At 39.8% G+C, this 22,545-nt stretch overlaps 1 protein-coding gene and 2 pseudogenes across 8 annotated transcripts in view; all 3 read right to left on the bottom strand.

Annotated features, from left to right (window-relative positions):
- TCP11L1 (t-complex 11 like 1) overlaps positions 1-21,081 on the bottom strand; it is a 28,165-nt gene extending 7,084 nt beyond the window's left edge. The window contains exons 1-9 of one of the 8 annotated variants that reach the window (XM_036220272.1): positions 20,855-21,081; positions 18,997-19,055; positions 17,829-18,015; positions 8,566-8,698; positions 7,251-7,371; positions 6,302-6,522; positions 4,719-4,855; positions 2,623-2,828; positions 691-872 (exon numbers count right to left, since the gene is read on the bottom strand). In XM_036220272.1, the coding sequence (XP_036076165.1) occupies positions 691-872; positions 2,623-2,828; positions 4,719-4,855; positions 6,302-6,522; positions 7,251-7,371; positions 8,566-8,698; positions 17,829-17,991 (1,163 nt within the window). In that variant the 5' untranslated portion in view covers positions 17,992-18,015; positions 18,997-19,055; positions 20,855-21,081. The other 7 variants (XM_036220270.1, XM_036220271.1, XM_036220268.1 and 4 more) reach the window with 7 other exon arrangements.
- LOC118603413 lies at positions 13,188-13,306 on the bottom strand (annotated as a pseudogene).
- Positions 16,207-16,325, bottom strand: LOC118603638 (annotated as a pseudogene).
- Positions 21,082-22,545: the final 1,464 nt, after the last annotated feature.

The raw sequence follows: 22,545 nt of genomic DNA, 5'->3' as shown, positions 1-22,545 counted from the left end.
CATGCATGCTTTGTGCACCTAGTCAGGTGTAGTGTTTAATTAGAACCATGCAAAAATATTCTAAATGCTGTAAACCACATAAATCACCTAATCTGACTTAACTGCAGAAGCAGTTACAGAAGCTGCCCTCAAAAGTGTGGATTAATGCTGGCTGATAAAACAATCCACTTATATCCATCACGAAATGTCTATGAAGAATGTACAAAGGGAAGAAAACTTGATTGCATACATGCAACTCTGAGGACTATAGCTTATTTCTTATATGACCTTACCCTAGGGCTGTGTTGTCCAAATGGTTAGTTGGTTGTGAAAGCAATTTAGTAGGGAGCAACCAGTACTTTTTTAATGGAATAAAATTGAAATATCAGGATGTATTAAGCATAGTTGGGGTAAGTTTCACATTGTAAAATTTTTATTTCAGTTACATATGTATCCAAGTGTGTACTAGGGCACCATAGAAAATAAATTTCTTACTATGTATCCTGCTCACAAACATTTGAAGGCCACTATCCTAGTGGCCCTGAATGACCCTGAATAAATTATGCTGGGGTGAAGGACATCGGAGAGCACGGTTTCCTCTCAGTTGCGAGACAGTGGCCCTGCATTCCGCCTTACACTGGGAGAGCCCTGCTCCAGCATACTCTCTGCCCCGCTGCCCTTCATCCACCCATTAAAGCCTTAGTCACTTACGGCAGATGCATATCCGTTAGCAGAATCTTCACAATCATCTTGAGTTTCTCAGCGAAGTTAGCCTGGCTGGAAATTCCCGAGGCTGCCATGCTGAACGTAACCAGCAACACGGCTCCCAGGACGGTCAGTTGCTCCAGCTGGAGCTGGAGCTCCTGGAAGCGAGACTGGTCCATCAACACAGTCTGTAACGAAAACAACAGAAATCATCTACAAGCTGCAGATCTGGGCTGGCCAGCAGAGGGCAGTGGGGCCGCAGCCCCCTCTCCCCACACCTCTGATTTTCTAGTCCTTTCAGATCCATAAGGGAGTCGTGTGTCATTTATCCTTCCATCTCAGAGCCCTTTCTTCCTTAAAAAGGCTGCGGCAGACTGGGTGTGAATCCAGACTCTGTCATTTAAAGGCAGCATAGCCTCACACAAGATTTTTCAACTCAGCCCTATGAGGATTCCTACTTCACGGCGTTGTTAGAGAGATGAAAAGAGACCATGCGTGTAAAGTGGCTGGCGGAGGCAACACTCGATAAATAGAAGTTATATCATTAGATAGGTACGAAGCAAGAGAGCTTATACTTATCACCCTCAGTACTTAGCACAAAGGAGGCTCTCAAGAACTGGTAAGTGAATAAAGAGAAAAATAAACAGTAAACAGAAAAAGTAGTAATGACAGACAACAATCAAAAAAGCCTCCTAGAAAGCAGTCAGTGAGTGACCTTCCATGACTGTGTGCCTGTGTTAAAGACACCCCCAGGTCCGACCAGGACAAAGCCCACTGTGTGGGGTGAGGGAAAGAACAGTGGAGAGGCTGAGGAGATAAATGACTTCTGGTCTGAGTTTTTATGGGTTAATCAAATAAACTTTAAGGACTGTTCTTACTATAAGAAACTGACACACCAAATCAAGACAGTAACCATGTGGGGCCTTAGCCAGGCATTCTTCTCAGGAAGTAAACACTATCTCTGAAGACTGAGACTTCTGTATTGTCAAACACAGATACTTCAACGGGGTCTCATCAGCCTTTTTTTTTTGACTTCACTTTGCTAAACTGCAGTGTCCCTACTCTGATGCCTCCCGACAGTATGCAGTATGTGAGCTGAGGATGCAAAAGATTCCCAAGGATCAATTCCCAGAGTAGACATCTGTCCCCAGTGAAAACACCAGCCTCCCCACAGCCATTTTTTAAAGGCTGAGAATTGCCCTTCTGGGAAGAACATACATACCACTATTCAGAAAGGAACCACCCCCGAGCCCCCCGCCCCAAGTCAACATCCTCTTTAGAGCCTCCTCTGGCACAAAACAAGGAACTCAGAGGCAAGAGGTGAAGTCTTAAGTTTACAATGTCCTGGGGGGGAAAAAAAAGGAACTTATATAAGATACTGAGAGAAGTAGCAGTATCTGAGGCTACTGCCCTCAAAAAAGAGGGGGGAGTCTATATACCAAAGCATTTATTTGCAGTAACTGCACACTTAAAAACACCACAATAAGGAAAGTACAACTAAAAAATAAAAAAGAAATTAAAAAAAAAAAAAAGAATGGCATACTGATACATGCTACAACATGGATGGAAATTATGTTTTGTGAAAGAAGCCAGACACGAAAGGCCAAAATTGTATGTTTCCACTTATACGAAATGTCCAGAATTGGCAAATCCATAGACAGAAAGCAGATTAGTGGTCGCCGGGGAGCTGGGGAAGAGGAGAAAGGGTAATGATTGCTAATGGGTACAGGGCTTCTTTTTGGGGTGATGAAAATATTCTGAAATTAAATAGTGGTAATGGTCACATAACTCTGTGAACATAGTAAAAACCACTAAATTGTACAATTTAAAACGAAGAAATTTTCTGGCATATGAATTATAATAAAACTTTTTTTTTTTTTAATTCGGCAGCATGAAAAGAAATGAACACACGTAGTTAGACCGCTCTGCAGCACCTACCTCAGGGAAAGGTCTCTGGAGGTGGTCCCATTTCAGAAGCTTCAGGTAGGCATAATTCTGGACAGCAACAGGATTTGGCACAGGACCGTCCCCAGAGCCAGCAGCCCCTCCTCCACCCGGAAGGGCTTTTTTATACTTCATGAGGTCATCTGCAGCTTCTTCCAACCACTGAGTAACAAAGTCCAGGGAATCTATGAAAAACAAGGCTGTGAACATTACTATGACATTCAGGAGAGATGCTTCTCGGAATCACTTTAGAAAAGTTCATTCTGGAGGTGTGGTAATGGTATAGAGCACGGACTTTGGAATCAAACAGAACTCAACAGATCTCGCTTCAAATCACAATATTGCCAATTACTGGCTCAGTGATCTTAGTTAGGCAAGTCCTAATCTGTCTGAACAGTAGATTCCTAAGATAAAGTACAACTTCACGTCACAGTCTGTTGTGAGGACTGAACAAGGTAGTGAGTATGAAGCATGGAGCCAGGCCTTGCCACCTAAGGATGTTCCGCCAACCTTGGCCCTCTTCTCTCCCACCCTGGCTTTTCTTTGACAGATCTTGGCCTTGTATCAATCTTGTTCACTTTTAGCCTTCCGGGAGGTGAGCTGTCATGTGTTTGATGTCTATCACGCGGCACTTGGAGCGCTGTTAAAGGAACCTCAGCTGTCTTTCATCTACCATTATGCTCTCTCTACTTTTCTAGGCTGAGTAATGCATGAGAGGCTCTGAGGGACATAAGAGAAAGAAGATGAGCTTTCTGTGCACATCATCTGAGCAAAAAAACAAACAAACAAAAAAAAACCTCTAACAGGCCCTGGAACATGCTACAGCTCTGCCAGTGGAATCCACCTTAAAACCAGTGGGCAGCCAAGGCCACGGCTGGAATTCACTCTTCATGGCTGCCAGAGGATGCACCTCTGGTCCCCTCGACAGAAATACACCGGGCTCTTATTTTTGAGCTTGACTCTCCCTTTAGCTTTTGCCGACAGCACTCTGTAGCTCAGCAGCCGTGAGCCATGAGCACTAGACTGACCAGCTCAGGGACGGCATTCCACTCCGGCAGTGTATGCTTCACTGGTCCCGGGGGGCTGGCCTCTGGTTCTCACACTAAGGCTCTTCGGTCTACCAAACTGCAATCCTGGATGTCTCCTAAGGGGCAATACGATACTGGCTGAGGGACTGAGCTGTGTAGTCAATCAGTTCTGGTCAAAAATCTCTCAAAATCTATGTTCACATTTGCAAAATGGAGTTAAAAAATGTGGCCTACTTCACAGGTTTACTGTGTGAGGGCTCTGTGTGGTTATGCGCATACACCCGTGATGTAATAAACATTATCCAATCTTCTTTCTAATGCTGCTACTTCTACCCAGCTCTTTCCTTCTCCTCCTAACCCCCAGCACCATCTCAGACTTCTCCATCTGGGGCTGAATGAACAACTGCTCAGGGCTGAATTAACTATTCTAGTCAGGCAACACCATCTATCCAGAGACTGCCATTTTCATCTTACAACCAACAAAGTTGGAGGCTAAACAAAACTCATAATAAATTGGATACAAAGACTGCAATTTACCCAGAACATCAGCTGCCAATACAGAGACAAAAAAAAGCACCCTAGAAATGCAAAATTCCTGCTGTCATTTGAGAGATTCATAAAAATAAGACTTTTTTGGGGTCTGAAAAGAGAAGATTTATGAATATAAAAGAGAAGCAAAGTGAAATTTCTTGATTTACCACCTCGCAGGGAGGAGAAAAGCGAATTCATCATCACAGGAGGTTTGTCATGTTTTTAAAATCAAGGTCAAGCATAAAATTTGTCTCAAACTTGTGCCTTCATTAAAAAACCTATTTCATTTAGGACTTCTTCATTCTTTCAAATTTCTATTTTTATGTCCTACTTATACTTCTGTTACTTGTCAATTAAATTTTCTTTTCAAGTCCTAATGTCTTGTGCTTTTTTCTGTGTTCAAATTAGAGTATCCTCTTATTGGATTTTAGTTTTGTTTTAAAGACAATAATGTTATACAAGCTACAGCAACTAAAATAAAAAAAAAAAAAATCACAGACAACAAAAGAATACCACAAAGCATAAACATACTCGGCTGCTTCTCCAAAAGCTCTTGAAACTTCTTCCTTTCGTAGTCCACTGACTGCTGCATCAGATGTGGCCTAATGCTACTGACAGCAAAGTTTGCCATATCCACTTTCATTAGGTCCAACACAGAAAAAATTGCCCTAAAAGAAAAGAGATAAAAAGATTCAGAACTTGTAAAATAAATATTGTTTTAACAAGAAAAAAAGATGAGATTTGAGATAGTCTTCTCATCTCAGAAAGAGTAGCAAGAAAAGTTAGTAAAATCATGAGACAATTAAGAAAAACATACTTAGAAAACATAAAAATTTAAATAATGGTTTGAAAAGACTGCACATTTTAAGCTGCTTTTTGTCCTACATCTCCACCCTTGACCCCCCAAGCAAACACAGTTACCCCCACTGCCTGTCTAGACTGGAATGAATCCCTCAGCTCTGGGTCAGCCCTCACGGTGACCGCAGAAGAGGAAGAAGCCCAAAACCAGAGAGGTTCAGGGCAGAGAGCTCGCCACTGGGTCTCTACTCTCACACAGGTCAATTCGCTATCCTAGGAAAGAAAAAAATAATGACTCTCTCCTTTCACCTCTCCTCTTACCGAGTCTCTTTTAGTTTCAGGGCATGTTTTATGTTCTAGTTCAGGTGGCATAATTGCTGTTTCACACTCTGAATGTACCCAATGTGCAGACTTGATAGTCATCTCATTTTAAGAACCTATCTTTAGGAAAATAACCTAAAATACAGAAAAAAGTTCTGTACACAAAGATGTTCATTGCAGAGTTAAATAGTAAATAATTATACATAATCTAATTGTCCATCTTAACAGAGAAAAACTTCATTATATCCAATGAATACTTTGCAGGCATAGAACATGCTTATGGGGAATTTTTTAAACTGGTATAAATTGGTTATAAAAAGATAATACAAGAGACCTTTGTGGTGTTAAAACTGTTCAGTATCTTGACTGTGGTAGCTGATACAGAAACTTACATAGGTGGCAAAATTTTATTAAATCATATAAAATTAATATGCACACACTGACGTATACAAGTAAAATAGAAAAGCTAAATGACGTCAGATCTTAACACTACGGTTTTACAAAATGCTACCACTGGGGAAAACTGGATAAAGTTTACTGTATTATTTCTCGTAATTCCATGTAAATATGCGATGCGCTCAATGACACTTTCAATTAAAAAACAAGTGAGATGATTAGAGTATAATGTTAATAGAAAAAGTCAGGCTTGCAACGCCCTCCAGAAGGTCTTCTGAGCTTCAGCTAACAGTGAGACAGACGGGGCCACCGTAGCCACAGGTCTGGTGGCATCTATCACACAGCCTGCCAGCAGGGACGCGCCAGGCATTCCTCTTCAGCAAGAGTTATGATATCAGCCACAGCACACAACTCCGCATGTGGCGAATTCAAGATTCGGGGGGAATTTTTTCCTTCTTTCTACTTTTCTATATTTTATAAAATGTTTGCTCTTTATATTGTCTTAAAATGCAGAAGTATCTACACTTGAGGAAGTCTAAATGTGAAGAACAGGCTCTCTATTTTAGGTACACTGAAGGTGGTCAATACAATTCCCATACCTGAAAAGGGACACTATTTCTTTAATGTCCTTTAGTTTCCTAACTTCCTCATCTCGAGCAGGTGCACACAGTGTCCCCATAATGCCAATAATGAATTCTGCCAGCTTGGAAATGTCTAGGGCCCCATTCTCTGCTTCCTGCTTTATCAGATCCAGGTCCAAGACTTCTGTAATCTGGTTTCTGAGTCTAGTGTGACCAGGCAGCAAGAAGGATAACAGAGTCTACAACAGAGAACAGCTAAGTTTAGTCTGTTTCTTAGTCAGACATCATTTTCGATTATAGGTAAAGGAATTTACACCTACACAAATAAGGGCTTACCAATTGTTCCTATAATGCTGTACGTATTTTAACCTCTTAACAAATCTACAGAAAAACATGTTTACAAATCATTTAGAATAGCTATTTAAGTTTCCATTTAAGCTCTAGCAACCAACTAGATACAACATGAATACACTGTTAAAAGTGAGAAAAGAAAAACATTAATTAACATGAGCCTGTAAACCCACCACAGATGCCAATTTCCGGATACATCTCTTCTTTGATACTGCTGCTAACCGTATTGCAAAACAGCCCTACCTTCCACTTAATGCCTGCTCTAACCCACAGGCTGAATCACTTTTTGGCTATTATAAACTGAACATGTCCATACCTATTAAAATATGTATAAAATCACCTACATTTTATAACATAACTTTTGTTTTCTTTAAATAATTGTCTTCAAAAATATAAACATTTTTTCATCTACAAAAGGAACACTTTTTAGCTTATCATATCTTGTTTGAAATTTTTAGAAAGGGTATTAAGCCAAAAATACTCTTAAACCACATTTTGGCAAGTAATTTAACTTCTTGATCCTCCGATTTCTTTTAAATCTTCTGGCACAATAACATGAAGAGGTTTAATACTCCTAACACACCAAAAAAGCACCATAATTTGCTCTTCCATTCACCTCTTTGATCTCTCCGACAAGTTTAATGGCATGGTCGTATGTTGGGGGATCTTCACTTAGCTGGACACTCAAGCAATCCCAAAAAGCTTTATGTACAATCTCCTTTACTCTCTTCTCCAAACTGGAGACAAATGAGAAAAAAGAAAAAAAGAAGAGACAACAAATACAATATTTAAGCCTCAAATCACTTTAAAAAGCACAAACTCGATGGGTTTACAATGATAAATTTTAAAAGTAAATTGGATAAACAAAAGACTTACCAGACATACTTCAATGGATCGCATATCTTATTTTCAGTTAGTGATTTATTTCAATAAGTACCTCATTGTAAAGAATAACTTTCAACTAATTTGACAGATGACATTAGTCCAATTAACAGCATATGATAGTGCCATAGATAAAAAGAATATTGGAAAGTTCTAAGTTGTTAATTTTTACTTCCCTGATACCACCAAGTTTCCTAAGACAGTTATGGGTTAAGCAGCATAAGATAACAATTCAATATGCATAGAGGTTGAAGGACTTCATTTCCTAAAAATATCTTATTCCCATTTGATATATGAAACGACTGCTTAATTAGACACCAAACTGTAACAACTTGTATATAACATCTTAGTAAAACTAGTCATTATAGCATGAGAGCAAAACAAGTAATTCTTCATTATTAATGTAAAAAAGTGCTATCTTTGCAGAGCATATAAGAAACGTTTGTACAGTCATATTTAGAAGCCTATTTTGGAGACACTAGAGCTCGCCAATTCAGCAGCCATTCCTCCTCCTCAGTTAACAGAACACGAATGTTTTTCACAGCATTTTTACAATAGGCAATGATTTTCCTTTCCTATGGCAATACACTTTAAAAGGCGCACCTTACACTTGATAGAGTTTTAGATTCAATATGATATGTGTCAGGTGCTAGAAAGAGAGAGAATAATGCACAGTCCCTGTCTATGTAGTTTAAAACCTGGCAAAGAACACAAGTAAACCAACAATTACAGTACAGTTTGATAGTTACAAGAAATGAATGAAACCATGCAATAACAACCTAATATGAGGCAGTTAGGTCCTAGTGGGGAGAAGCTAACACGAAAGACTTCCACAGTTAATTTCCAGATCTTTTCTTTAGATTTGAAGGATCAGGGGTCCTTCGATCCACTTTCAAACTCTAGTCATTCCTAGGATACGAATATTTTTAAGCAACAACATACAAAAAGAGAGGTGTATGTGAACAGAATGCCATCAAGCAAAGAAAATATTTCTGACGCTGGGAAATGACAGTATTCTAGTAAACAAAGTAACTCAGTAACCACTTTACCTGTTTTCTGGTAATTCAACAGGTTTAATCCGGAAGTCTCCATTTACTACAATTTCATGGGCTAGAACCATGTTAGTGACTCCTTTTGCTGTCTCTAGAAGTTCATCCACCGTCACAAAACGAGGAGGACTAGCTGTAACAAAAACCCAGTGTAAGAGTTGCTTCTCTAGATTAGAATTTCTATTAAAGTAAGGAGAAGGCAGTGGTTCTGGTACCAGCTAATAGTTTTGGTTATGTCTCTATTTATGAAAATATTCTGCCAATTTCAAATAATAAATTTACCTATTTCTTATTCACTTTTCTTTTAACCTACAACCCTAAAAGCAGAGATCATTTCCAATACTCGAAACCTAATTTTTTACTAAGACCACCAATTTTTACAAACTATCAATTTCCCAATACACTGAGGGTTTATTTTCTAATTCTTCTGCCTCCCGTTGATCCTCAATGACAAAAGGGGAACAACACATTCAAGATTTCCTCTTTTGCTCCCATGAGTTCACATTTTGTTCCACCACTAACACTGTGGTGTGAATGAATCTCCCCAAATTAAAAGACTATCAAGTACTTTAGGGTGCCAGGTGCTGTTCAAACAACACTAAAACCAATACCCTGTACAGGACACCAAGACTGAATGTGAGAGTTGTAAAGCTGACAAATGGAGAAATCAGAGAGTGTGAGATAAAAGAATTTTGTAGAATCCAAACCTTGAGTCCTGATTTCTCCCTTTCCACTGCCCTAATAAATAAATCCTATAGGTTTCACTTTCTGTATCAACTGCTGCAATAGCCTCATAACTGGTCTCCATACTTCTTTCTCCTTTGATAAAGCTTGAGATTTATCTTCCAGAAAGTTTTCTTAGCCTGTGACAGAATCATGGTGTGTGTGTGTGGGGGGGGGGGGTACTTGTGAAAACAGATTGCTGGCCTCCCTCTCAGGGTTTCGGAGTTAGCAGGTCTGGGGTGGGGCCTGAGAACCTGCATTTCTCACAAGTCTCCAGCTGATACTGATGGTCTCAGAGATGATACTTTGAAAAGCGCTGACCTAGAAGATGACAATGTTCATTTTACATCAGGTTGATAGGATCAGGGCTAAAAATGAGATAAATAATATCATTGGTTTGCACAGGGTTTAATAGTTACAAAGATCTTAGGTAAGTGAAAAGTTATTTTCCTTCCTCTTTTTCTTTTTCCTTTTGCTCACGCACACAAAAGAAACTAAGAGCTATTCATATCCTGCCTGGTAACAGTTTTTTTTGGTCACATATGGGGAAGTTAGGAAAATGGAACAAATTCTAAACATTTCCAGAGAATATTAATAAAAGTAATAAATCAAAACCTTAGATACAAATTTTCTATTATTTAGATATGAATTTCTTCTCCATTGACATATTGATAAAATGCAATCCCAGGCAAAACTCCAGCAGGTTTTTTGTTAAAATTGCCAAACTGATTCTAAAATTTATATAAAAATGCACAGGACCTAGAAAAGCCAAAACAATTTTGAAAAAAAAAAAAAGAACAAAGTTGGAGGACTCATACTGACTGATTTTGATACCATTATAAAGCTATAATAATTGAGACTGTGTTTTTGGCACAGGATAGCTATACAGATCAGCTGAAGAGAGCAGCAGACCCAGAAATAGGCTGATGTGCACATATATATAAGTATACATGTGGTTAATAAGGTAAGATTAGTTTTTTTTTTTTTTATCAAATGGTGCTAGAATAAGTCAATATCTATATGTAAAAGAAAGACTCTTGACTCTTAATGATAAATAAAAACTAACTCAAAATGTACCACACATCTAAATATAAGAACAAAAACAATAAAACTTCTAGTAGAAAACAGGCAAAATTTCTTGAATCGGATACGAAAAGCTCAAATTGTAAGAGGAAAAAAACTGATAAATTGGACTTTATCAAAAATTGTTATGACTCTATTACAAAAATGAAAAGGCATGCTACAGACAGAAAATATGTACAAAACATATATCTGCTAAAGGACTTACATCCAGAATATATAAAGCACTAATTCTCAAAAATAGAAGATGATCAATAAGAAATGGGTGAAAGATGAACATTTTTCTAAAGTAGATATACAAATGGCCAGCAAGAGCATGAAAAAATGATTAATATCATTAATTATTAGTATGACATAATAGAAAATATATATATTGGTCTCTGCCCCCAGTTTCTGGCATGAAACTTCTAAAATCCTTGTAATTTCCTAAATGATAAGAACATTACGAGCACCTCTCATTCTAATATTTGGTCTTTGACCCCCAACCCTGACACAGGGCTCCTAAAACCCTTGCAAATTCCTAAGGTACAAGAGCCCTTGGAGCATCTTTTGTTCTGCTGAGGTGACTCCGAGTGGGCTCCTGGACTGCTCCCAGATAGGGGCTGGTCACTAGAAAGGCCAACCCATGATGAGCAGCTTAGAATGGAGTTAATAATTCATCATACCATTCATAAAATGTCAATGGTATACGGTTCAGAGGGCTTTCAGATTGGCCAACAAATCCATGCTGGATCCAACTCCATGGGGAAAGAAACTCCTGGGCTTAGGACCCTCCCAGACTTCGCCCTATGCTATATATCTCTTCATCTCGCTGTTCTCTGTGTCCTTCATCACATCCTTTAATAAACTGGAAGATGTAAGTAAGTGTTTCCCTGAGTTCTGTGAGATGCTCAAGCAAATTAATTGAATCCAAGGAAAGAGTCGTTGGAACCCCCAATCTATAGTTGGTTGATCAGAAGCAAGGTGATAACTTGGGCTTGCGACTAGCATCTGAAGGGGGTAGGGCAGTGTTGTGGGACTGTTCCCTTAACCTCTGAAATCTGATGCTCTCTCCAGGTAAAATATCAGAATTCGGTTGAATTGTAGGATACCCGGCTGGTGTCACAGAGAATTGCTTGGTGGGGGAAAAAAGCTCCACACATTTGGTGACCAAAAGTTAAGTTTTTTGTGTGACTGGTACAAAAGACACACAGGAGGAAAGCACAGGAGGAAGGACTGGGTTTTTCCCCACATAGGAGGGAAACTGTAGGTTTTTTATTTTATCATCAGGGAAATGCAAATTAAAACCACACCCAGATACCATTATGCACCTACTACAATGGCCAAAATTAAAGAGACTGATCCCACCAAATACTGGCATAGGTGTGGGGCATCTGGAACCCTCATACATAAGTGGTGGGAATGCAAAATGGTACAGTCACCTTGAAAAACCATCTTTTGGTTTCTTATAAAGTAAACTATACACTTACCACATGAACCGGCAACCTCATTCCTAGGTCTTTACCCCAAAAAACTGAAAACATACAGTCATGGGAAGACATGTACTCAAATGTTAACAGCAGCTTTATTCCTAAGAGTCAAAACCTAGAACTATCCAAATGTCTATCAACTGCAGAATGGAAAAACAAATTGTAGTATAACAATATAATGGCATCGCTACTCAGCAATAAAAAAGGAACAAACTACTGATACCTGCAAAAACATGGATGGATCTTAAAAGCATTATCCCAAGTAAAAGCAGATACAAAAGGCTATATATCCTATGATTCCATTTATATAAAATTATAAAATGGGCAATGTTGTAGTGATAGAAAGCAGATCAGTGGTTGCCAAGGAATGGTAGAGGATGGGGGAAGATTCACTGCCAAGAGGCACAAGAGAATTCTGGGAGGTGATGGAAATGTTCTAGCAACTCGATTGTGGAGCTAGCGACACAACTGTAAATGTAGTTGTCAAGACTCATCAAAATGCACACGTAAAATTGGTGCAGTATATATAAAGCAAACCTCAATAAAATTGATTTAAAATTCTAGGGCACCCAGGAGGAATTTACTATATACACATACTGATTATTAAATTTCTTCAAACTAGTATGTTCTGTTACTATTTATCAGAAAATGTAACTTCCACTGTGTTATATCAATATCAAACATCAGGAGTTATTAAACTCCATCAAGTTCTTATCTCTTAAAAAGAAATTCAGAGATCGTCACCAGGGCTCCAAAGGTTTGTTTTAACTTTGGTTTTGCAAAAATCTTCGAATGTCTGATCATTTTGACTTTATGAAAATAACAGAAACACACCAAGTCCTCTCAGTAAATTTACTATTTTTCAACAATTTCAGGGATTTGGGTAATAAGAAACAGACAAGGTTTATATGCTGCCTGGTCATGAAATACAATGGACAGAGCAAATCAAGAAGAAATTCACCTTCCTCTAGACTCTGTTGAGTTTGACCTTGAACAAGTCACTTAAATCTTCCAGGGTCATTGTTTCCTAATAGGCAAAAAGAAGATAAAATTGAAGAATGTTCCATGAAAGATGAGAATCTTCTGAATTCTAAGCACATGTGTTTTTGGTGTTTTGGGCATGCCTGGGACCAAACAGCTTGCACCAAGTGCTGAGAATATCAGACAACCAGAAAAAAGACTTTTTGGGAGCTGTCCAAGTTAGACTACTTAAAATCAGACTTAAAAATGGAGGGTAGCTGATCAAGAAAGATAAAAGCTAAAATTCTTTTTTTTTTTTTTTAGGCGAGGCAACTCTTGGTTGATCTCACGGATTGCAAGGACTTTTTGTTATTTTTGTTTTATTTTTTACACCTACAGCATCTGGTCTTCCTAAGTGGTCTCCCATCCAAGTACTAACCAGGCCTGACCCTGCTTAGCTTCCAAGATCAGACGGAATCGGGGTTGTTCAGAGTAGCATGGCTGTAGACCTAAAACTCTAAGATGTGATCGGTATATGTTACAGATCTGTATACACAGGAATTATTCATTTCATACTAATTATAGGGCTGTGGGGTGACTTTTTCTTCTTGTTTTGAGGGTTCTCAAATTTATCAATTTAATAAATGAGACCTTAAAAAGATACGATTTGTTGGACAACATGTGCTTCACCCCAACTTGTGACGAGAACCTGAGGTATTCTCAGAGCCATGAAAAATGGTAAGGTTACATGTATTTTACCCTGGGATTTATTTTACTATGCAATATAGACAGAAAGCTGTTGCCAAACTCTGTCGCAGCATGTGTCCACTGGTGCTGTTAAAGAAACTGAAAACCCCGTCAAGTTAAACACGCCCTTTGGGAGACTGGAGAACAGATTCCAAAATAAAATGAAGTCCAACTTAGAATGGTCACACTCTCTACATTTCTTTACTGAGGTGTTCTGGGATCTGAGTCTATGCACTTTAAAGAGATGCTTCTAGTCACACAAATAGATAGGCATTTATGAAGGGCAGATGGCAAACGTCACCCAAACAGCTACTATAGAGTGAGTATAGTGAAGCAATTTCCACTGTGGAAATTCCCTGTTACTTTGTCTTCCTCGCTAGACTGTGAGCTCCATGAGGACAGAGACTGTGTGTGTCTAGTTCACAGCTGGATCCCTGATATGCAGCATGCATACAATAAACACTAACTGATTAATATAGAGACACTAGAATTCAAAGTCTAGTCATACATTTTAGAAATGTAAGAACTCAGTGTTACCAATTTATCTAAGGATGACTGGGATCTACTAATTAATCTAACGAGTACCTGATTTAATAAATCAAAATGCTAAATGGAAAATATCAGCTGGAATAACAATTTCCATCTACATATGGCATCTTTTACTGGTCAACTAGGTCTTTAAACACTAGAGCAGAGGTCCTTCACGAGCAGAGAATGTAAATAACATGGGAGTAGATCTTATAGGAAATATTAAGCTAGTTGGCTGATCCTTACCCTAAAGCTCTCTCTGTTTAAACAACAGATTGCGTTTTACTTTTTATTTATTTATTTTTAACGTTTTTGAGGTAACATTGGTTTATAACATTATATGAGTTGCAGGTGTGCGACATTATAATTTGACATCTGTATATACTTCATCATGCTCACCACCAAAAGTCTAGTTTCCATCTGTCACCATACAACTGACCCCCTTTCCCCGCTCCACTCTCCGTCCCCCCTCTTTCCCCTCGGGTAACCACCGATCTGCTGTCTGCCTATATGGGTTCGTTTTTGTCTTTTGTCTGTTCATGTGTTTTGGTGTTGTTTTACATTCTGCATGTCAGTGAAATCATACAGTATTTGTCTTTCTTCTGTCTGACTCACTTTATTGAGCATAATACCTTCAAAGTCCATCCATGTTGTCACAAATGTCAGGATTTCACCTTTTTTATGACTGAGTTGAATTCCATTATACATATATACCACGTCTTCTTTATCCATTCATCCATCGATGAACACTTAGGTTGTTTCCATATCTTGGCTATTGTAAATAATGCTGTCATAAACACAGGGGAGCACACAAAGAACAAATCATCTTTTAGAATCAAATCACCACTTCAGATTAGTGCTGACCAATTCTTACAAGCCAGTCATTTTTCTTTTTTTAATATTCTATATCACTTACTCAAGGTTCTGTATGTGAAATTCTAACATGTGTGTGTGGGGAGGGGGAGGGTGTTTCCCCCATACCACCATGCAATTCTCAGACACCAGCTGGGTATCCCACAATTCACCTCAATTCTAATATCTACCTGGAGATAGTATCAGATTCCACAGGTTAAGGGTTCAGTCCTACAAGACTTCTCATACCCTTTTGGATAACAGCCACAAGTCTAGGTTGACACCTCTGTTTCTGACTGACAGGCTATGGATCAGAAGTTCCAACAACCCGCTTCTTGGGTTCAAGGAGGCTCACAGAACTCAGCGAAACATTTTACATACTAGATGGCTGATTTATTATAAAAAGATATATTTTAGAACAGCCAGATGGAAGAGATGCACAGGGAAAGGCATGAGAAAAGAGCATGGAGCTTCCATATTCTCTCAGTGTGCCGCTCTCCCAGCACCTCCATGAATTCAACACCCCAGGAGCACTCTGAGCTCCACTCTTCCGGGTTTTTATGGAGGCTTCATTACATTGGCATAATTGGTTAAATCACTGGCCGTTGGAGACTGATGAAACCTCCAGCCCCTCTCTGCTCCCTGGAGGTGGGTGGTGGGATGAGTGAGACTGAAAGTTCCAACTCTCTATTCACATGGTTAGGTCCCCTGGCAACCAGCTCTCATCCTTAGGTTCCCTAGATGCTTCCAAAAATCACCTTACTGACAAAAGACACCTTTATAGCTCTCATCACTTAGGAAATTCCAATGGTTTTAAGAGCCCTGTGCCAGAAATGGGACAAAGACCAAATATATTTTATACATATTTATTATAAATCACACTATCATAGTTACCAATAGCAATTCTACCCATAAATATTACTCTCTGTTATAATGTGCAAGGCGAAAGGCTTTTTGCTATTTACATTTTAATTTGTAAAATTCCAGATGTGATTTTAGAGTTACTTTAGATTCATCAGCTATACATTTATACAGTTTTGTGATAAATATCTGCAGACAGTTAATTTCACATTTTGTGAATTCTTATTTATGCTCTATGTGGCCAGTGATGCCTCCTGACCTCCTGATGAGCCCCAGACTAGGAGTCTTTACACTGTGGCCCATAGCCCTGTACCTACCTATTACCACAAGGAGAAAGGGAAAGAAAGCCATGAGGAATATTTTAGGGCATTAATTTTAAACTTCATTTTGGTATAAACCTCCATGAGAATTTTTTTTTTAAAGCCTACAGCACCTGGTCTTCCTAGGTGGTCTTCCATCCAAGTACTAACCAGGCCTGACCCTGCTTAGCGTCTGAGATCAGATGAGATCAGGGGTGTTCAAGGTGAAATGGCTGAACCGCTATGAGAATTTAATGAAAGCTTCCATGACTTTCTTCCTAGAAAAATGCATATACATACAAATGTTGACATACTTAATCATGGGTCTCAGGATAAGTACTCTTGCCTTAAGGACTTAACTGCATACAAATTCAGATAATTTAATCCTGCGTTGGCTGGACATTAATTTGGAGTCATACCATTTGAGACTGACAGGTGCCAAAGACAAGGCCATCAATCAAAGAAAGACTGAATATCTAAAGGAAAGGTCCTCCTTTATCGGCAACTGTAGATGATAAAACTATCACATTAGCCATATACATCTACAGTACAGCAATCAGTCGTGTCTTTAGATGGAATAGATGGCATGTTAGTAGCATTAATGACTAATATTACAGTAGTATTAACAGTAGTGTTAACAAATAATGTTTATTGAGCATTTATTATGTGCGAAGCACTGTTCTAAGCGCTTTACATGAATTCATTTGATCTTTAAAACCATCCTAAGAGATAAGTGTATTTTCTTTATTTAAAAAAGGAGAAAACAGAAGCTTTCTAACCATACATATTGGAGACAAGACCTAACACACGCATAATAGACTAATATTAACAGCATGTTTCCCTGAACACAATTTGACCTAGTAGTCTATCAAAATCTATGTGATAATAAAATGAGGTTCACTAATATTTCCTATAAGAACAGTATGCTGACTAATAAATTACCTGGGGAAGGGCATTCTTTGATCATTTTAAAATATGCACACCTCAAAAGCAAAAATGTTTGTGCTTCTTCCAAAGATGAAAAATTACTAATCATCTCTACTTTAAAGAGATAACATCGGCACTGACATTCTTAGACTATGACACTCCCTCTTCAAACTTTTTCATTTTTGGACTCACTTCAGAAAGCTTAAGCATTCGTAATAAAAGACATGAGTTGGGGCAACTGCTGGGAACTTGTGGAAATTGCCACTGCTTCATGTACAAGGCCTGTTCCCTGCCAGGGATCTGAAGTGACTTCATCACATGTGTTCAGAAAAAAAAAAAACTGAATTCCTTCAACCTCGTGGGAACTAAGCCCCCAGGCAGTGAAGTAAGGTAGAAGTTAGGGTGTGGTGAACTCACTCACATTCAAATACTCTCCTTATTTTTTTTTTACCCGGCAAAAGCACAGTCCTGGCTTGAACCTGCCTCTCAGACTTTTCACTCTTTTAATTAAAGCTGCAATTTGCACTCCACCCTCTTATTTCTCATAGCACTTTAGAGAAATTGGAATGTCAGAGGCTGGAGGAAATAGGAACATTTTGGACATTATTCTACAATTTTAAATTCCCATGCAGTTGAAAACCCAAAGGTGACTAGGCTGCCAGGTGAGAAACTGTTGCTATCCTTAAATGGTAATTACTGGCAATGTTATCACAATTACTAGAACCTAGCTCAGGGCCACAAGTACAAGGAAGCCTAATGAAAATATTACCCAAAAATAATGATAATATTGCCTCTAACCAAAGTCAAATCTGCTTACAGTGAGGTCTTTGTACTCTTTGGGTGCTAGGAGAGCCCGACTTTATTTTTTTCTGTAAAGCTTCATCAGAACCTTCCGCAGCATCTTCAAGGCTTTGCTCAGAGTCATTCGATTTTGATTTTTCTGCTTCATTTATATTGGACTTGTCAAAGTTGTCAGACATCCTCAATTAAGTTTACTCACTTTCCTAGAAAAGAAAAAACAATGAACCAAAATGCTCTAGAGAACTAGATGGCCCGTAATTAGCAGTGTGACACTGGGCAAATCATTTCATCTCTTTGGGTTTCAGTTCTCTCATCTGTAAAATAAATGGGTTTGCTAAAATCTTATCCAGCTATAATAATCTACTTCAATGATTAAACAGATACCTGTAAATTGACACTTGTAATTTATCAAATTTATGGACCTGTACCTCAGATAGAGAGCAACAAGTTTAAATATTTTTGTCCCAATCCTGAGTACATCACAAGAACACGAAGCCTTAAACTGTTAAAATTAAACACCATAAACTGCCTGCTTCTATTTTAATCAAAGAGTATTTCAATTCTGAAAATTTTACTTTCATTCTTGAGAGCTGATAGGAAACCTCTTTGGAAATAATGCTTTTAATCAAGCTTCCAAGTGAACATTACTGTATTGCAGAGTTGGTTTCCCAATCCTATTATGTGGATAAGATACCTGGGGAAGACAGAAGGTAGAATTTTATGAAGCATGTAAGAAGAATGCGTGGGGCAAACCCTTATTATTAATTCCTTGCTAGTCAGCAGGAAATGATGGTGAGTAAAGCAGGAAGTTGCAAATAACCATATTGGGTTGGGTGGGGTTTTAAGTAGCTGATTAGAACGGGAATAATACTTAACACTTATTTTGCAGTAAATAAGAGGTTACTATTTCAGGCCTTTATTAATTGGTTTGGGCCAGTTAATAAAGGCCTGGAATAGCAAATAACCTCTGATTTACTATAAAAGTTTTTGTCAAGTTGTGTCCACTCACCCTACTCCCAGCAGTTTTAATTAGAGTTCTCTATTCCTAAGATGTTTTCAATTAAGAGAGAAGAAAGACACAGTGTTTCTGCATTTACACTACAGAAGATAATTAGCATTTGTACTATTAGCTCTTTAAGATCATAAAATATTTTCATAAACACTAATAAGCCTTTATTACACACCTGGAAGATAATCCAAGATCAAAAGAAATGTCAACTGCTTTCAGTAGATCTGGCAAACCCTACACAATGGAGAAGAATCACTTTATATAATTATCTGAAATTTCAGATACCTCCATTAAATAGAATGAAGTGAATGGAGTTGGCATTTTCAGACCTGTGTTATTAACATGAAGGCTGCTTTAATGCAATTTGTTCCCTTTCACATTCCAACATCACAGTCCAGACATGCATCTCTTCTCCGTCCTAAATTTGGCTCTGCAAATGCTCCAAGATTCAAAAGATAACATTACCAGCATATTGGATGAGAAAGGGCAAACAAAAACACTTCTAATTTTATCCTCTTCACATGCTAGGAATGAGCTCAGAAATGATGAAGTAATTCATTCTGTGCAGTGAAGAGGTAAGGCAGGACTTCCAGGTCTCTAATACGCCAATAAGCAAACTAACCCATCTTTTAAGATTGGCTCAAGTCCAAGATCCTCCCAGGACACCTCCCAACCTCACCAGTATTTGCACCTTTCTCTGAACTCCTATTACTAGATATCTGCCATTCACCATTGCTTAAAGCCAATTCAAAATATGTTTCTTTAAACAGGAATAGATGAAAAGGCATGGTCTAGAGGAGGGAGATACGATATGTTTACAAGGGAAAACAGTGAAACTTAAGCCTTAACGGCATTATGATCTCCTTAATAGAGATCACTATGGGAAATGTAGCAGAGGGGAGAAACTAATTCTGCCTGGAAGGAGGTTGGGATAACTTTCCCAGAAGAGGTGACATTTAAGCTGGTCTTTTTGAAAAGGGTAAGATTTAACCTAATTAAAAAAATATCTGGAGGGGAAGAGGAGGTGAAAAGGGGGGCATTTCAGTAAAGAGCAGAAGTGAAGGCAACCGAAAAAGAGTAGCAGTAAAAACAAGTGGCAGGTGATGAAGATGAAAAGATGGGTTAGGGCCAGATTGTAAAATTGCTGGGTTTTATTGTTTTAATACTCACCTAGATTTTTAACTGCTTAAGGGCTAAGACCAACCATGTTTCCCACATACGTGTAAGTATATCCTCTAAACAGATACCCACCAAGGATTTGTAGATAGCTGTGTCATCTCTGATGTCAGTTGTATGTGGGAGAGATGGGCGTTGGTCTCAGACATACATGGGTTGAATTCAGACTCTTTACTACCTGTTTAACTTCGGTTTCCTTATCTGTCAAATGCAGCTAACCTCACTCTTCAGTTTGAGGAAAGTTTAAACGACAGAGCATGCATAACAACAGATGGCACACAACAGGCTTCCCACGAATGGTAACTATAGTTAGAAGGCGATAGGACGCAGCGAGGAACCATTTAACTACTTACAGTGTGCTCATTCATTCAACAATCACCAACTCCTGCTATGCCTAAAAAGAGAACCGAGGGTAGGAGGGTCCTTGCACTTTAGGAGACCGTCTGTCTGATCTTCACGCCAGGCCCAAGCTGGACACCAGAGATTCCCCAGTAAAAAAAGGTCTTTGAGCAAAAAAATAGGGGCTCTGTCCACCGACGCCGGGAATCACTTTCTCCAGCACTCAGTGCCACTCATTCCCAGGGTCCAGATACCGTTGTAAACAACTGTTTGCGCCGGCGAGGGAGTGGCCCAGCCGGGATCAAGCGATGGACGCGAGGCGCGCCTGGAGAACGGCCAAGAATTGGGACAAAGGCCGCACTAAACCTTAACCCGCCCGCTGTCCCTGCCTCTTCCTCGCCTGCACCCGACATCACCGCCACCCGACGGGAAAAGGCGAAGAAATGCCGGTGACTTTGACCTCGTGCTTCCCGGGCGGGCGCCACTAGGCTGCCAGCCTCCGCGTCCGCATCCCTCACCTGCCGCGGAGTCGGCGTTCTCGCTCCTGCTGCTGGGGCGGAGATTCGGGCGGGGAGCGATGCGCGGCGGGCAGGGCGGCTCAGCCTCTGCCCCTGAGAGGCCACATCCCTCGCTGTCCTCCCCGCCCGCGTCGGGTGGGGAGCGGCCACCGCAGTCGCTCATCCGCGTCTGCAATGGGGAGGCAGCTTTTAACCAGGAGGCGCCCGCCCTACGGAAGGCGACGCCATGTTTCCGTACGGAAAGGCGGGGGGCGTGGCTCAGCTGGGAGGCGCCATGTTTCTCTACGGAGAGGCGTGGCGGGGAAGCTCCGTGCCCGCCGAAGTGGGCCAAGCGGGCGGTGGCTCGGCGCCTGGCAGCGCCCGCGCAGGGCGGCGCCATGTTCCCGTACGGAAAGGCGGGCACAGAGGCCGGGCGCTTCCACTGGGACGCCTCGCCCAGAGCTGGCAGCGGTACACGCGAGGTGCCGGACGAGCGGCGTCCGGCAAGTGAAGGGGAAAAAAAGGAGAGGCCGCCCAGGTTTTCAAATTGTAATATTACTTGGTGTTTCGTAGCTGCACGTAGTTTATTCCCCTCTCCTCATTTTGGTGGTTAAAAAAAGTCATGCCTACCACCCGGATAGCCTAGCCAAACAGACTAGGTTTGGTTTGGGGGTCGTCCCTTAAAGTTATGAAGTAGCTGCTTCACTTTGTCCATAGGAGGAGCTAGACTATAGCTTTGAAATGACGGAAGTCGAGAGGAAAAAACGGTTCCCATGAAGGTTCAGCTCGGTTTAGGTAATTCATAAACACAATGAGCTCTCGGAGTATTTTGGCTGTGTTCTAGAAAGGAAAACTATATGTTAAGATAAGCCCATTTTGGAGCCTCATCTCCCTCAGTCCCAGGTTGTGGGGGGCCGTGACTATCTCAGGGCTGGATGACTAGTTGCTGCTCCAAGAAAACCATGCTTTCTTCAACCCGTATAGCGAACTACATGAATAGGAATAGTTTCTGTGTCTAATCTTAAAAAATAAAAGGTACGTGAACAAATCGTTCATTTGTAAAAATGCTTTAAGGCTGAAGAGCATAAATCATGTATACCTTAAAATGAAAGTAATCGTCTCCTATTTGTAGCTCATATACTTCTTATATTTAAGTAAGTAGAATAGGGTGGAATTAGTGCCTTCAAACACTGCTTCTAAATAGAGAACATGTGGGCAGTTATTCCTAAAATACTGAAGGTTGAGTGCAACACAACACCTTCAAACTATTTACTAGCATATTAAAGGATTTTTCCTTAAATACACACACACGTCCTCAGATGATTTATTTTTTGGGGGGGTGGGGTGGGGGGAAACGTTAAGATACTCAACTGAAACTGAGATTCAAAAAGAAAACATTCAGTTCTCACTTTTGAGTCCAGGGTGATGTACCACAGAGTCTCTAGATTCCTGGTTCTTAACCTTGACTACACCGTAGAATCCCCTGGGCTGGGGGGTGGTCTCTACAACTATCATCTGAAACTCGAGTTGGGGGGAGTAATACCAGACAATAATTTTTAAGCTTCCCGGGTGATTCTAAGATGCAGCCAGACTAGAACCACCTCTGCAAAAAGATCAACCTGTACTCCCAGGCCTCTAGTGAGTTTCTTACCTTCCTTGGATTAATATAAATAATTTTCACATGTGGAAAGGACTCTGCCACAATACCAAAA

This window comes from Rousettus aegyptiacus, unplaced genomic scaffold (assembly GCF_014176215.1).
Source record: "Rousettus aegyptiacus isolate mRouAeg1 unplaced genomic scaffold, mRouAeg1.p scaffold_m13_p_5, whole genome shotgun sequence".
NCBI classification, from domain to species: domain Eukaryota; kingdom Metazoa; phylum Chordata; class Mammalia; order Chiroptera; family Pteropodidae; genus Rousettus; species Rousettus aegyptiacus.
The sequence above is the reverse complement of the archived record's forward strand: the minus strand, read 5'-3'. Positions and strand labels throughout refer to the sequence as shown.